This window comes from Hemiscyllium ocellatum, chromosome 16 (assembly GCF_020745735.1).
Source record: "Hemiscyllium ocellatum isolate sHemOce1 chromosome 16, sHemOce1.pat.X.cur, whole genome shotgun sequence".
Lineage (NCBI taxonomy): Eukaryota > Metazoa > Chordata > Chondrichthyes > Orectolobiformes > Hemiscylliidae > Hemiscyllium > Hemiscyllium ocellatum.
In genome coordinates, this window is record NC_083416.1 from 17,469,974 (window position 1) to 17,487,664 (window position 17,691).

The 17,691-nt window shown below is 43.4% G+C and overlaps 1 protein-coding gene across 3 annotated transcripts in view; it reads right to left on the reverse strand.

Annotated features, from left to right (window-relative positions):
- Positions 1 to 348: 348 nt before the first annotated feature.
- The window catches only part of LOC132823155 (kazal-type serine protease inhibitor domain-containing protein 1-like), a 53,565-nt gene continuing 36,222 nt past the window's right edge, over positions 349 to 17,691 (reverse strand). For all 3 annotated transcript variants that reach the window (XM_060836729.1, XM_060836730.1, XM_060836728.1), the window contains exon 5: positions 349 to 535. In XM_060836729.1, coding sequence (XP_060692712.1) covers positions 423 to 535 — 113 coding nt within the window. In that variant the 3' untranslated portion in view covers positions 349 to 422. The remainder of the gene's footprint in view (positions 536 to 17,691) is intronic.

A 17,691-nucleotide genomic window follows, 5' to 3' on the forward strand; every position in this document is an offset into this window, starting at 1 on the left:
GGAAGTCCTCTTTTTCATGACCCCCTAAGGGTGGTTCATTTGTTTTTCTCACATTCACCTTGGATGTTGGCCTTGCACTTTTAAGCAGTTTGTCTTTGCTCAGTCTAATTTGTAACAGTTATAGCTAGTTGAAAGATTTTAAACCTAAAGGGTTACAGCATTGTGACAATTTATATGAACATGAAAAATGTTCAGGAAATTTTACAATTACAGTGTGTACAGTTGCAGCAAATAAACTACAGCATATCACTGAAGATAAAATTGCGGACAGTAAAATGTCCTAAAGGTACTTTTGAATGACAGTTTAAACTATATACAGTTCAATTTTTATTTTATTCAAAGGCTATTTATTGTTATCAAACGTTTAATCATTAGATAATTATGCTCCACTCTGCAAGGTGTGTTTTCAAAATTCATGTTTTTTAGTACTCGTCGTCACCCGAGATGTTATAGTCATCATTTTCATCTTCCTCTTCACCTCCAATATAATTTCTGTCTTGTCTTTTCAAACTCATTTTCATAGCTATTGGTGAATCTGTGGATAAAATTACATTTATAATCAATCCAGCTGTGAAATGACAAAGAAAAGTACTGTCCTTCTCTAGACCCCAACGTGAATTCAAGAGGGGGATTAGCCAAGTGAGGGGTTGGGGAAAGCAACAGATTATGCAACAAAGTGGGGTGAGGTTTAAACTCACAAATTTTAGCACTACATGACCAGTAATATCTCACAAGGATCTGCTTGCTTTCACATGTTACATTTGAAAAATATCATCTGCCCTGTTGTGTTTATTTTAACTAATTAGATTTCAAGTTTAGAAATATAGGAGTGAATCTTAAATTTTGTTTGGCTTAAGAGTGAGTTGTTTTGAGTTTCTTGGAGGGTGTTTCACCATGAAGCATAGCAAGATTTCTCATCAAACCCATCTCTTTAATTACCTGTCATACCCCTATGGAATCCTTCACATCCAATTCCATCCTCATCTTATCTCAAGAACTCACCACTCAATGGATATCCATCCCTGGTGCCTGCATCATTTTTATGAGGTCACATTGTGTCTGGACGAGCAACAGCAATCTGTAGATATTCTGCTTAGTTACAGACACAGTGTTAAGATTTTAGAAATGGGAAAAATGGTGCCATGATTCTCTGACAGTGAACTGGAGATGCAGGTCGTCAGCGTGGTGCAGAAGACTTCCCAGAAGACCAGCAGAGAAGTCCATGACACCATTTCCTGGCAGCCTGGTCCGAGGACACCAACCAAATTAGTGCCATTTTAACAATCCAGAGGAATGCTAGTGATGTCATACAGAGGTCAAAGACCTCCTCTGCTCTACCAGGGTGAGTGCCACACATTTCTCTCTGCTCCTCGCACTCTGCACTGCATTCACTTTCTACCAAGGCTCATGTTTTGCACTCTCACTACATCACTTCCTCACTCCCTCTCGATACCATATCACCCTGCTTCCCCCCATCCCACTGCATCGGCATGTTCTCACACCATTGTCTCTGCCCGGACTCTACGCTATCTACTCACTCTCTGAGGACACTTCACCACCTTTCCACCACTTGCACCAGCACGAACAGAGTGCTACCCACTTTCAGTTCACTTAATCTTCCATTCTTTCTTCCTGCAGGAAAATACAACATGGCAGAAATGGCCCTTTATGAATGCCCAATATTACACTCCTCAGCCCCTAGAAGGAGAGAATCCTAGACCCTTCAAGAGAAGGCAAGGCCACTCTGATAGCGTTGATGAGACAGCTATGTCCTGCCAGCTGACAAAGTTTGTTATGTTGCAATTCTTATAGTAACTCTCCTACTGTCAGTGTAATTCATTAACCATTCATAATGATATCTTGTTTTCCTTATGTATTGTAGGCATCAATGGGATACCCACGGTCTCTGTGGTGAAACAGCTACCACTCCTAGAAGCCATCTCCTTGGTCTCTGGGGATGAGAGCACCGTGCATCAGCAAGGCTGCACTCACACCACGCTGGTAGCATTAGGTTTATAGAGTGTGGGAGCATATAGTGGTGAGTGCCTCACTGTGACAGCTCTGCAGCCAGCTGAGGAGGAAATGGCTCAGACCATAGGAATTTGGATGACTGCTGGAGACTAGTCACCCTCTCAATCCCATACAGGGGATGACTCTGTGGTGTCAGTAACCAGGGACCTCATCCACTTGCACAGGGAAGGACAAGAGCAGCAGACAGCAATGTGGGATGTAATGTCCCTCGTTGCCTAGAGGTTGCAGCAGTGCAGCTGGTCATGCAACTGTCCATCTGCCTCCATGGACAGATTGGCAGCTGCCATGCTGAGCCAGGCCCAGAATCCTTAGTGAAGGTGCAGCAAGCTGCTCCTGACATCAAGATAGGCTTCACCAGAATTCTCAACTGATTCTACCACAAATCTCACCATAGTCCATGTTGCTCAGACCCCTGGCATTCTGTCCATGTGTTGTCTTAACTAGTCAACTTATCAGTTGAATGCAATATTTAAAGCTCTTATCAATTTAAGCTGTTAGAATGATAGAAAAGTCATTGCACAGAAAGAGGCCATTCAGCACATTTTTTTCACCAGCTTAATCAACAACTGTCCATTGTAAACCCATTTACCATTACCTGGTCTTGTAGTAAGTTAGGTGCAGATTCAGATCCCTTTAAATGAGATAAGAGTTTCCACCACAACCACCAAACTGGGCAGCAAATTCCAGATATCAATCACCCTCTGAGTGAAGAATTTTGTCCTCATGTCTTCTCTAATCCTTTTACCAATATTAGGTTGTTTTACAGGTACATTTACGGTAAAAGGACAACAAGGAAAAGGGTAGGGATCATTGAGGACCACAGTGGCCGTTTGTGCTTGCAACCAAAGGATAAAGGTTGGATTCTAAATGAATATTTTGTGTCAGTGTTCACTAATGAGAGGGACGATATGGAATAGAATTCAAGGAGAATGTGATACAATTAACAAAATTAGCATAGACAGAGGGGAAATTTTTTTTATTCATTTGTGGGACTTGGGTGTCGCTGGCTGGCTAGCTTTGATAGCCCATCCCTATTTGCCCTTGAGAAGGTGGTGGTGAGCTGCCTTCTTGAATCGCTGCAGTCCACTTGCTGTGGGTTGACCCACAATGCCATTAGGGAGGGAATTACAGGATTTTGACCCAGTGAGAGTGAAGGAATAGCAATATATTTCCAAATCAGGATGGTGAGTGGCTTGGAGGGGAACCTGAAAGTGGTAGTTTTACTGCTGCCTGAGGTTTTCCAATGACTTGACATGTGTGACATGCCTGGCAAAATTCAACACATTTTTTAGCAGTCCTGGCCAAGCAAAATGTTTTAATGTTTTTGTTACTCTCAAATGACCTCCTACTGGTAATTCATACCCACAACACTTCGTTTCCATAACCCCCCATTTATAGAGCTTGATGAACTTCTACCCATTCCTTATCTGCCTGAATATGTGATGGTCTCGATTTCCTCATCAAGGCATCATTTTTAAGAAAGTAGCATTCCAGGATATACTCCAATTCTTCTTCTGTGTACGCTTTTTGATACAACTGCTTCAGTTTCTCATCTTTCTATCGTAATTCAGTTAATTTCTCTGAACTAAAACTATCCACTATGTGTTTTACGTGTTCTTGGTTTTTTTCCTCAACCATTTGATCAAATATGGTCCCAGATAATTGTACTTCAACTTTCTTACCTTTATTCTTTGATTTCCCCTCCTGCTTCAACCTGTGGTTTTATCACCTTGTTATCGCACAATCGGGAAAAATTCCAGGATATACCTCCCGAAGCATCTCAATTGCCTCATTTTCCACTGGCTTTTCATCCACAGTTGGCTTCATTTAAATTATTACCAAGAATAAATTCTATTCCTAGAAGCAGGAATTCCTCTAATATTCCCACCACCACTTCTCCACTTTTCATCAGACTCTCTAACCTCACTTTATATAATCGAACACTGCTCTTCGCACCATGAATTCCAAATATTACTACTTTTTCTGGCAATACTTCTGCTGAATTATATATCTCCTCATCTGTCACCATCAAAGATTGACTTGCTCCAGTATCTTTTAAAATTTTAATTTCTTGACCTGCTTCTCCTGACATACACATGAGTAAATCTTACCTTTGCAAGTAAATTTCTTAAAGAGATCTGGCACTTTCTTCTCAACCAACCTTTGACTAGATTGTACATTCTGCTTCTCCTGCACTTAGCTTAATTTAACAAGGTGCTACTGCCTGAGATAAAGTTGTATGGCATTACAGGTCATGTATTAGCATGGATAGAGGAGTAGATAACTAACTGAAAGCAGAAAGTGGGGATAAATGGGTGTTTTTCTTGTTGGAGATCAGTGGCTAGTGGTGTGCCTCAAAAATCAGTGTTGAGACCACAATTGTTTAAATTTACAAAGATGCTTTGGATCTGAGAACCAAGTAAAAGTTCGCAGATGATACTAAAACGAGTGGTAGAGCAAAGTGTGCAGAGGACAATGAAGTCTGCAGAGGGATATAGATAGGTTAAGTGAGTGGGCAAGGGTTTAGCAGATGGAAGGTTGGTAATTGTAAGGTATCCATTTTGGTAGGAATAACAGCGAAGTGACCTATTATTTAAATGGTGAAAAATTGCAGCATTTTACTTTGAGAGGGTCCTGGGTGAATTTGTGCATGAATCAAAAAATTTGGTTTGCAGGTGAAGCAGGCAATTAAGAAGACAAATGGAATATTGTCCTTCGTTGCTCGTGGATGGGGTTGAAAAACAGGGAGATTATGCTGCAGCTGTATAGGGCACTGGTTAGGCCACGCCTGGAGTACTGTGTACCATTTTGGTCTCCTTGCTTGAGAAAGGGTGTACTGGCACTACCGGGGATGCAGAGGAAGTTCACTAGGTTAATTCCAGAGTTGAGAGAGTTTGCTTATGAGGAGAGATTGACTAGACTGGGAGTATACTCATTGGAATTTAGAAGAATGAGCGTGGATCTTATAGAAACATATAAAATTAAGAGGGCAATAGATAAGATAGAAGCAGGGAGATTGTTTCACTTGACAGGTGAAACTAGAACTAGGGAGCATAGCTTCAACAATAAATAAAGAGGAGCAGATTTAGGACTAAGTTGAGGAGGAACTTGTTCTCCCAAAGGGTTGTGAATCTGTGGAATTCCCTGCCCAGTAAAGCAGTTGAGGCTACCTTGCTGAATGTTTTTAAGTCAAAGATAGATAGATTTTTAAAAGAAATTAAGTTATAGTAAGCGTGCAGGGTAGGAGGAGCTGAGTCCACAGGAAGACCAGTCATGATGTTATTGAATGACGGAGCAGGCTTGAGGGACCAGATGGCTTACTCCTGCTCCTAGTTCTTATATTCTTATGTTACTTTACCACTTCAACAAAACTTATCCTGTTTTCCCACATTTTCCCTGTGCTTTTCCAAACTACCAACACTGCGACTTCATATGGCCTACTTTATTGCAATGAAAACACCTGAGATTTTTACTTCTTTTTCCCTTTATAGGTTTCCTTTGTAGCCAGTGCGAAACTATCTTTACTATCTTCCACAAATCTCCTTTTCCCTTACTGCCTGAGGATTTCTCTTTTCCCCAATTTCTTTCCCTCACAGGTTAAAATAGATGTTGGAAGCCAAACTTTGATTTCTGAACCAACTCATAACCATCTCCATAACTGCTGCTAATCTTGCAGTTTTAACTCTGTTTTCCAAACGAGTTCTCGCTACTTGAGGAAGTGAATTTTTGAACTCCTCCAAAATAATCATCTTTCTAAGAGTGTCATATGTTTGGTCTACTTTCAATGCCCTTATCCACCTATCAAAATTATTTTGTTTGATCCTTTCAAACTCAATGTACTTTTGACCATGTCCCCTCCTTAGATTCTTGGAATATTGTCTGTAGAGTTCAGTACTGGCTCATGAGATAGCATTTTTCATCTCATTATACACCCCACATACCTCCTCTGATAGTGATGCAAATATCTTACTAGCTCTACTTACCAACTTTGTTTGGACCAACAATACTCACATAGTCACCAGCCATTTCATTTATTTAGCAACCTTCTCAAACGAAATGAAAGTCACAATCATAAATTTGTGACATAGATTTAAGATAAGAAGCAGAAGGTTTTGAGGAAGTGGGAGGAAAAATATTTTCATCCAGAGGGTGTATCACCAGCAAAGGCAGCATTAAGACCAAAGAACTCCACAGCACAGGACCAGCCCCTTTGGCCCACTAAAACTCCACAGAACACGATGCTTTTCTAAACTAAAACCCTTTTACCTGTATGTGGTCTGTATCCCTCTATTCCCTGCAAATGCATATTTCTGTCAAGATACCTCCAAACCACCTTCATCACCTCCTCTGGCAGTGTATTTCAGGCATTTACCACCCTCTGTGTAAAAAAATAGCTTGCTTCTTACATCTCCTTTAAACTTATCCCCTTTTCTTTAAAACTATGTCTCTGAGTAATTGACACTTCTGCCCTGGGAAAAATACCTCAACTGTTCATTCTATCCATGCCTCTCATTATTTGGAGTCATGGAATCTTCGAGTCAAACTTTGGTCCAATGTGTCCACGCCAACCTTGCACCTAAACAAAACTTGTCTCACCTGCCTGCACTTGGCCCATATCTCTCCAAACCTTTCCTATTCATGAACTTAACCAAATGTCTTTTAAATGTTATAACTCTGACAGTTCATTCCAAACACAAACCACTCTCTGTGTAAAAAAAGTTGCTCCTCATGTCCTTTGTAAATCTTTTTCCTCTCACCTTAAAAAAAAGCCCCCTAGTTTTGAATTCCTCACCCGAGGGAAAAGACCCTTGTCATTCTCTTTATCTATGAAATTCATAAAACATAGAACAGTACAGCACAGAACAGGCCCTTCAGCCCACGATGTTGTGCCGACCACTGATCCTCATGTATGCACCCACAAATTTCTCTGACCATATGCATGTCCAGGAGTCTCTTAAATGTCCCCAATGACCCTGCCTCCACAACTACTGCTGGCAACGCATTCCATGCTCTGTGTAAAGAACCCGCCTCTGACATCCCCTCTATACTTTCCTCCAACCAGCTTAAAACTAAAATGTTAATCATTTCTGCCCTGGGAAATAGTCTCTGGCTATCGACTCTATCTATGCCTCTCATTATCTTGTATACCTCAATTAAGTCCCCTCTTCTCCACCTTTTCTCCAATGAAAAAAGTCCAAGCTCAGTCAACCTCTCCTCATAAGATAAGCCCTCCAGTCCAGGCAACATCCTGGTAAGCCTCCTCTGAACCCTCTCCAAAGCATCCACATCTTTCTTATAATAGGGTGACCAGAACTGGACGCAGTATTCCAAGTGCAGTCTAACCAAAGTTTTATAGAGCTGCAACAAGATCTCACGACTCTTAAACTCAATACCCCTGTTAATGAAAGCCAAAACACCATATGCTTTCTTGACAATCCTGTCCACTTGGGTGGCCATTTTAAGGGCTCTATGTACCTACAAGATCCCTCTGTTCCTCCACACTGCCAAGAATCCTATCCTTAATCCTGTACTCAGCTTTCAAATTCGACCTTCCAAAATGCATCACCTCGCATTTATCCAGGTTGAACTCCATCTGCCACCTCTCAGACCATCTCTGCATCCTGTCAATGTCCCGCTGCAGCCTACAACAGCCCTCTATACTGTCAACAACACCTCCAACCTTTGTGTCATCTGCAAACTTGCTGACCCATTCTTCAATCCCCTCATCCAAGTCATTAATAAAAATTACAAACAATAGAGGCCCAAGGACAGAGCCCTGTGGAACACCACTCACCACAGACTTCCAGGCAGAATATTTTCCTTCTACTACCACAAGCTGTCTTCTGTTGGCCAGCCAATTCTGTATCCAGACAGCTATGTTCCCCGGAATCCCATTCCTCCTGACCTTCTGAATGAGCCTACCATGGGGAACCTTGTCAAATGCCTTGCTGAAGTCTATATACACCACATCCACAGCTCGACCCTCATCAACATTTCTAGTCACATCCTCAAAGAACTCAATAAGGTTTGTGAAGCATGACCTGCCCCTCACAAAGCCGTGTTGACTGCATTTAATCAAGCCATGCTCTTCCAGATGGTCATAAATCCTATCCCTCAGAATCTTTTCTAATACCTCGCAGACGACAGACGTGAGACTTACTGGTCTGTAATTGCCGGGGATTTCCCTATTTCCTTTCTTGAAGAGAGAAATTACATTTGCCTCTCTCCAGTCCTCAGGTATGACTCCAGTGTAGAGCAAGGATGAAAAGATCTTCGCAAGTGGCGAAGCAATTACATTTCTCGTTTCCCAAAGCAGCCGAGGACAAATCTGGTCCGGGCCTGGCGACTTGTCAATCTTAATGTTTGACAAAATTTTCAGCACATCAGCTTCCTCTATCTCTATCCATTTCAGCAGGCACACCTGCTCTTCAAAGGTTTCATTCACTACAAAGTTCATTTCTTTCATAAAGACGGAAGCAAAAAACTCATTTAGGGCTTCCCCTACCACCTCAGACTCCACACACAAATTCCCTATGCTATCTCTGATTGGCCCTACTCTTTCTTTGACCATTCTCTTATTCCTCACATAAGTGTAAGATGCCTTTGTGTTCTCCCTAATCCGTCCTGCCAAGCCTTTCTCGTGTCCCCTCCTGGCTCTCCTCAGACCATTTTTAAGCACCTAAGACCATTTTTAAACTGATTTTATAAACATCAGTGAGGTCACCCCTCAAACTCCCGAACCTCAATGAAAAATATCCCAGCTTTTTTATACATTTTTATAAATCTTTTTACAGTTTAAACCCTCCATTCCCGGCAGTATCTTGATAAACCTTTTCTCAACCCTCTCCAGTATAGTAATATCCCTCCTATAACAGGATGACCACAAGTGCATACAGTACTCCAAAAGATGCCTCACCAGGTTGCCTCATCCTTCAACATTCAAGTGAAAACAATCCAGGTTTGTCCAATCTCATAGCTAATATGCTCAAAAACGGGCAACCTCCTGGTAAACCATTTCTGGACCTTACCTACAGTATTCACATCCCACAACAGCAGAATAGGATGGTCCAATGGAACTTCTCTGCTCCTTCTGTTTATTTCCTATTTCCTTTTTTTTAATTCCCCTTCTTTTCTTTTTCTCACCCTTTTTGCTCACCTCTCCTGTGGAAGGAGTGGATTCTGCCTGGACATGTTCCTGAGGCACAGGGACAGACAATTGGAAAGGCAGCAGTTTCAGCAGCAGTGATGATATCTGCATCAGCAATGTCGAGAACAAACAATTGAGTTCTTCCGGAGAATGAGATAAGTGGAGGAATCATCAAAGACTGTTGAACTTTTAACTTATTCCTTTATTCTCCTAGTTTAAACTACAAAATAATTTAATATTAACTATTAATTTATTCTTTTGTTTTTATACTATTCTATGAAGTAATGCTTAATATTTTAGCTCTTGTTTCTCTTGCTAATTTGTACCTAAGTTTTTTTGTACCAAGCTACCTTGGTACCTACGATAGCGCCATGTGTGGCAACATTATACACTTTTTGCTGTACTTCTGAGTACATGTGACAATAAAATCTAAATCCTTCTGGTAGTGTGGTGACCAGAACTGTACACAATATTCCAAATGTAGCCAAACTAAAGTTCTACACAGGTGCAACGTGACTTGCCAATTTTTATACTCTGTGCCCCAAACAATGAAAGCAATTATGCCGAATGCTTTTTTGACCACCTTAACCACTTACGTTGCAACTTTCAGGAAACTGTGGACCTGTATGCCTAGAACCCTCTGACTGTTGACACCATTTGCTGTATTCTTCCCTCCAGCATTAGATCTTCCAAACTGCATCACCTCACATCTATCTGGATTAAACTCCATTTGGCCTTTCCTACCAAGTCTCCAGCCAATCCATATCCCATTGTATCCTCTGGCAATGTTCCTCACTATCCAATGTTTTCCCAAACTTTGTGTCATCGGCAAAATTAATAATCAGGCCACCTATATTCTCCTCCAAACCATTTATATATGTATTACAAACAACAGGGGTTCCAGCAGTGATCCCTGTAGAACACTACTGGTCCCAGATCTCCAGTGAGACAAACAGCCTTCTACCACTACTCTCTGACTTCTATGACTAAGCCAGCTTTGTATCCCTCTGAACCAGCCTACCATGGATCCCAGCTGCAAATGTGTTGCTGGTCAAAGCACAGCAGGCCAGGCAGCATCTCAGGAATAGAGAATTCGACGTTTCGAGCATAAGCCCTTCATCAGGAATAAGAGAGAGAGAGCCAAGCAGGCTAAGATAAAAGGTAGGGAGGAGGGACTAGGGGGAGGGGCGATGGAGGTGGGATAGGTGGAAGGAGGTCAAGGTGAGGGTGATAGGCTGGAGTGGGGTGGGGGCGGAGAGGTCAGGAAGAGGATTGCAGGTTAGGAGGGCGGTGCTGAGTTGAGGGAACCGACTGAGACAAGGTGGGGGGAGGGGAAATGAGGAAGCTGGAGAAATCTGAATTCATACCTTGTGGTTGGAGGGTTCCCAGGCGGAAGATGAGGCGCTCCTCCTCCAGCCGTCGTGTAGTTGTGTTCTGCCGGTGGAGGAGTCCAAGGACCTGCATGTCCTCGGTGGAGTGGGAGGGGGAGTTAAAGTGTTGAGCCACAGGGTGATTGGGTTGGTTGGTTCGGGCGGCCCGGAGGTGTTCTCTGAAGCGTTCCGCAAGTAAGCGGCCTGTCTCACCAATATAGAGGAGGCCACATCGGGTGCAGCGGATGCAATAGATGATGTGTGTGGAGGTACAGGTGAACTTGTGGCGGATATGGAAGGATCCCTTGGGGCCTTGGAGGGAAGTGAGTGTGGAGGTGTGGGCGCAAGTTTTACATTTCCTGCGGTTGCAGGGGAAGGTGCCGGGGGTGGAGGTTGGGTTGGTGGGCGGTGTGGATCTGACAAGGGAGTCACGAAGGGAGTAGTCCTTGCGGAACGCTGATAGGGGAGGGGAGGGAAATATATCCTTGGTGGTGGGGTCCGTTTGGAGGTGGCGGAAATGGCGGCGGATGATACGTTGTATGCGCAGGTTGGTGGGGTGGTAGGTGAGAACCAGTGGGGTTCTGTCTTGGTGGCGGTTGGAGGAGCGGGGCTCAAGTGCGGAGGAGCGGGAAGTGGAGGAGATACGGTGGAGGGCATCGTCGATCACGTCTGGGGGGAGTCTGCGGTCCTTGAAGAAGGAGGCCATCTGGGCTGTGCGGTGTTGGAATTGGTCCTCCTGGGAGCAGATGCGGCGGAGACGAAGGAATTGGGAATATGGGATGGCGTTTTTACAGGGGGCAGGGTGGGAGGAGGTGTAGTCCAGGTAGCTGTGGGAGTCAGTCGGTTTATAATAGATGTCTGTGTTGAGTCGGTCGCCCGAGATAGAAATGGAAAGGTCTAGGAAGGGGAGGGAGGAGTCTGAGACAGTCCAGGTGAATTTCAGGTCGGGATGGAAGGTGTTAGTAAAGTTGATGAACTGTTCAACCTCCTCGTGGGAGCACGAGGCAGCGCCGATACAGTCATCGATGTAGCGGAGGAAAAGGTGGGGGGTGGTGCCAGTGTAGTTGCGGAAGATGGACTGTTCCACATATCCTACGAAGAGGCAGGCATAGCTGGGGCCCATGCAGGTGCCCATGGCAACTCCTTTAGTTTGGAGGAAGTGGGAGGATTGAAAAGAGAAGTTATTCAGGGTGAGGACCAGTTCAGTCAGTCGAAGGAGGGTGTCAGTGGAAGGGTACTGGTTGGTGCGGCGGGAAAGGAAGAAGCGGAGGGCTTTGAGTCCTTCGTGATGGGGGATGGAGGTGTAGAGGGACTGGATGTCCATAGTGAAAATAAGGCGTTGGGGACCGGGGAAGCGAAAATCCTGGAGGAGGTGGAGGGCGTGGGTGGTGTCCCGAACGTAGGTGGGGAGTTCTTGGACTAAAGGGGACAGGACCGTGTCGAGGTATTGGGAGATGAGTTCGGTGGGGCAGGAGCAGGCTGAGACAATGGGTCGGCCGGGGCAGGCAGGTTTGTGGACAATGGGTCGGCCGGGGCAGGCAGGTTTGTGGACAATGGGTCGGCCGGGGCAGGCAGGTTTGTGGACAATGGGTCGGCCGGGGCAGGCAGGTTTGTGATCCCATGTGATTTCATCTTTGGTATTGATCTTATCAAAGGCCTTATTAAAATCCAGTTGACAACATCCACCACAACATCTCCAAATCATATCCACCACTTTGTTCTCATCAATCATCTTTGACACTTCCTCAAAATAAAGGCAATCAAGTTTATGATACATGACTTTCCCCACACAAAACCATGCTGCTGATCTCTAATAGGCTGATATTTTTCCAAATTTGTTTAAATCCTATCCCTAAGGATCTTCTCAATAATTTCTCTACTACTGATGTGCGGCTCACTTGCCTGTAATTTCCTGGATTATCCCTGTTGCCCTTCTTAAACAAAAGAACAATGTGCGCTATTCTCCAGTCCTCTGGGACTTTTCCTGTGATTAAAAAGGAAACAAAGATTTCGGAAAAGGCCCCAGCAATGTCTTCATCTGTCTTCCTTGGCATTCTGGGATTGATCACATCAGGTCCTGGGGAACTTGTCTGCCTTAATGCTTTTCAAAACACCCAACACCTTTTTTTATAGTGACATGTTGTAAAATATCAACACTGCCCTCCTGACACTCCCCATCTACCATGTACTTATCCTTTGCGAATCCAGATGCAAATACTCGTTAAGGATTTCACTCACTTCCTCTGGCTCCATGCATAAATTTCCTCCTTTGTGCTGGAGAGGACCTAACCTTTCCTTTTGCTCCTTACCTATGTATAAAATGTCTTGAAATTTTACTCAACTGTGTTTGCCAAGGACATTTCCTTCCCTTTTTAGCCCTCCTAAATCCTTGTTTGAGGGCTTTCCAATTATCTTTGTATTCTTCAAGGACTCTGTCTGTCTTCAATTTCCTAACTCTTATATATGCCTCCTATTTCGTTTTGACTAAGCTCTCAATTTCTGTTGTTATTCAAGGTTCCTGAATCTTCCCATCCTTATCCCTCATTTTCACAGGAACATGGTGGTCCTGAACTCTAAACAACTGGCTTATCCCTATCCTAAATGTCCTTGAGAAGGTGGTGATGTCTTACATAGATTGCACCACCTTCTTGAGGTGCTACAAACTGTATGACAGGTATACTCACTGTGTGGTTCACAAGCGAGTTCAGGATTTTGACTTTTTGGCAATTAAAAAATGGAGACAAAGGTCCAATTCAGGCTCTTCTGTGACTTGGGTGGGAACTTGAAATTGGTGGTGCTCTTATGAATTTACTGACCTTATCCTTCAATAGAGGCTGTGGGTTGGATGGTGCTGTCAGAGAAGCCTAGGTCAAATCAGAATGGGGTGAGTATTAGAAGAAATTTAGGGGTATTCCAATTGCATTATGATTTTTTTTTCATTATTTACGTTAGTGTGGCAGTGGAGAGAGATGTTGTAACCTTGGTGAGTTACCATAGCCTGAATTCTCCTGCTCTTCGGATGCTGTCTGACCTGCTGTGCTTATCCAACACCATTCTCGCGACTCTGATCTCCAGTATCTGCAGTCCACACTTTCTCCACGCTTGCTCCTAAGTCAGATACTTTTGAGTTTAAATCTCAAAGCATTACTGAAGTGGTGATACCCTGTGAGAGGTGCTGTTTTTCAGGTAAGACATTAAACTAAGATTCCAGTTTCTTTCTCAGAATACTATTACAAGAAGAGCAGGGAGTTCTCCCTCTCCCCCCACCCCCACCCCCATCTCTATTAATATTTATCTTTTAACATGAGTTAAAAAATTATCTGCTTGGTTTCAGACTGTTGTTTGCGGAACCTTGCTACATGCAACCTGGCTGTTGTTTTGCTTCATGACAACAATAACCACGTTTCAAACGCACTCATAAGTAATGGAATGTGTCATCAACAGTGCTATTAAGCACCACCTGCTCAGCAATAGCCTGCTCAATGATGCCCAGTATATATTCCGCCAGGGCCACCCAGCTCCCAACCTCATTACAACGTTGGTTCAAACATGGTCAAAAGAGTTGGATTCCAGAAAAGAGGTGACAGTGACACCCCTTGACATCAAGACCATATTCAACCAAGTGTAGCATGAAGGAGCCCGAACAAAACCGGAGTCAATGGGAATCAGCAGGCAAGTTCTCCACTGGTTTCAGGAATAAAAGAATGACTAGAGTAGGAATAGGTCCAGTCAAGGATAGTAGTGGGAAGTTGCGTGTGGAGGCTGAAGAGATTGGGGAGAAACTGAATGAATACTTTTCGTCAGTATTCACTCAGGAACAGGACATTGTTGCCGATGTGAATATTGAGTCACAATTAATTAGAATGGATGGCTTTGAGCTATGTAGGGAAGAGGTGTTGGAAATTCTGGAAAGAGTGAAAATAGATAAGTCCCCTGGGCCTGATGGCATTTATCCTAGGATTCTCTGGGAAGCAAGGGAGGAGATTGCAGAGCCATTGGCCTTGATTTTTATATCCTCGTTGTCTACGGGAATAGTGCCAGAAGACTGGAGGATAGCAAATGTGGTTCCCTTGTTCAAGAAGGGGAGTAGGGATAACCCTAGTAACTATAGGCCGGTGAGTCTCACTTCTGTTGTGGGCAAAGTCTTAGAGAGAATTGTAAGGGATAGGATTTATGAACATCTGGATAGGAATAATGTGATCAAGGATAGTCAGCATGGTTTTGTGAAGGGCAGGTCATGCCTCACAAACCTTATTGAATTCTTTGAGAAGGTGACGAAGGAGGTGGACGAGGGTAAAGCAGTAGATGTGGTGTATATGGATTTTAGTAAGGCGTTTGATAAAATTCCCCTTGGTAGGCTACTGCAAAAAATACGGAGGTATGGCATTGCAGGTGCGTTGGAGGTTTGGATTAGGAATTGGCTGGCTGGAAGAAGACAGAGGGTAGTAGTTGATGGTAAAGGTTCATCTTGGAGTGCAGTTACTAGCGGTGTTCCGCAAGGATCTGTTTTGTGACCCTTGCTGTTTGTCATTTTTATAAATGACCTGGAGGAGGGGTTAGAAGGTTGGGTGAGCAAGTTTGCGGATGACACGAAAGTCGGTGGAGTTGTCAACAGCGAAGAAGGATATGGCAGGTTACAACGGGATATAGATAAGCTGCAGAGCTGGGCAGAAAGGTGGCAAATGGAGTTCAGTGTAGCTAAGTGTGAAGTGATTCACTTTGATAAGAGTAACAAGAAGATGGGGTACTGGGCTAATGGTCGGATACATGGTAGTGTGGATGAGCAGAGGGATCTTGGTGTCCATGTACACAGATCTCTGAAAGTTGCCACCCAGATAAATAGTGCTGTGAAGAAGGCATATGGCATACTGGCTTTTATTGGTAGAGGAATTGAGTTCCGGAGTCCTGAGGTCATGTTGCAGTTGTACATGACTCTGGTGCGGCCGCATCTGGAGTAGTGTGTGCAGTTTTGGTCGCCATACTATAGGAAGGATGTGGAGGTACTGGAACAGGTGCAGAGGATGTTTACCAGGATGTTGCCTGGTATGGTAGGAAGTTCGTATGAGGAAAGGCTGAGGCACTTGGGGCTGTTTTCATTGGAGAAAAGAAGGTTTAGGGGTGACTTGATAGAGGTGTACAAGATGATTAGCGGTTTAGATAGGATTGATCATGAGAACCTTTTTCCACGTATGGAGTCAGCTATTATGAGGGGGCATAGCTTTAAATTAAGGGGTGGTAGGTATAGGGCAGATGTTAGGGGTAGATTCTTTACTCAGCGAGTCATGAGTTGATGGAATGCCTTGGCAGTAGCAGTGGTGGACTCTCCCTCTTTATGGGCATTTAAACGGGCATTGGATATGCATATGGAGGATAGTGGGCTAGTGTAGGTATGGTGGGCTTGGATCGGCGCAACATCGAGGGCCAAAGGGCCTGTACTGCGCTGTATTTTTCTATGTTCTATGTTCTATGGTTGAAGTCATTCCTGGCACATAGGAAGACGATTTTAGTTGTTGGAGGTCAGTCATCTGGGCCAGTTCAGAACATCTCTGTAGGAGTTCCCCAGGGTCGAGTCCTAGGCACAATAATCTTCAGCTGCTTCATCAATGACCTTCCTTCCATTATAAGGTCAGATATGGAAACGTTAACTGATATTTGTACGATGTTCAGTACCATTCGCATCTCCTCAGATACTGAGGTAGTCCATGTCCAAGTGCAGCAAAGCTTAGACAAAATGCAGGCTTGGGCTGAAAAAGGACAAGTAGCACTTGTGCCAAACAAATGCTAGGTAATGACCATCTCCAATGAGAGATGATCTAACCATTGACCTTTAACACTCAATGTCATAACAATCACTGAATTCCTCCACTATCAACATCCTGGGGTTGCCATTCACCAGAGGCTGAGCTGGACTAGCCATATAAATACACTGGCTACAAGAGCAGTTCAGAGGCTCGGAATTCACCTTCTGACATCCCTACGCCTGTCCACTATGTGCAAGGCACAAGTCTGGAGTTAGATAAAATAATCTACATTTGCCAGGATGAGTGCAGCTCCAATAACATCGAAGCTCAACACTATCCGAGACAAAGCAGACTGTTTGATTAGCATCATGTCCACAAAATGCCCACAACTGAAATCAGAAAGCACTTTGCTCACACAAATGGTAGAAGAAACTTCAACTTTCTTCCCAAAACAGATATGGACATTGGACATTTTGAGGTGGTTAGATTTTCACTGTATAAAGGTATTAAGGTAATTTGGAATTCAGATGCAGATCATCCATGTTTTAAATAAATATCTTGACCAACAGACAGATAGCATAAAAAGGTGGACTACGTGTGCAAGACCATATAAAAAGTATAAAATTATTTGTGTTTTTTACACAAACACTGATTTCGTCCCAGCTGAAGCAGTGTGTAACATTCAGAGCATCACATTATAGGAAGGATGTGACAACTACTGTCAGTTGTATAGTAGTATAATAGATTAGTGAGTGATTGCTCAGTTCAAACAATAACTCATTTATTACAAATTAATGAGCTATGCTTTGCTGTACATCTGTCCATTATATTTTGCTAACGCCATGATCATCCACTCACTATTTAGACTTTGAAATATATCACCATTTTTTCAATGTTGCTGGGTAAAAATTACCACCCTCGGGGCATTAAGAATCTCCCACTAACTGCAGTGGCAGTTCACCAGCACCTTCCCAAGGGCCACTAGGGGCAGGCAATAAATGCTGGTTCAGCCATAGGCAACCAAATCCCAGAAATGAATAAAATAAATTTCCCTCTATCACATGTTCACCTGCTTCTTCATTATGAGCAGTGCTATCCACATAGTCCCAGACGTTAACCCTTGTACTACAAAAGCCTGCATAGGATATAGAAGAGAATTACAGGAGTGCTTCAAGACTAAGGATTATGGTTACATGAAGTGATTGAAGACGCTGGAGTTGTTCTTCTCAAAGTAGAGGAAGTTTAATAGAATTGTTTGAAGTTATGAAGGATTTAGACAGAGTGTATGCAGAGAAACTGTTTGCAATTGCAAAAGGGTTGGTAATACAAGGACTTAATTTAAGATGTTTGGCAAAAGAACAAGAAATAGCTTTAGCATTTTTTTGCAGCATATGGTTAAGAA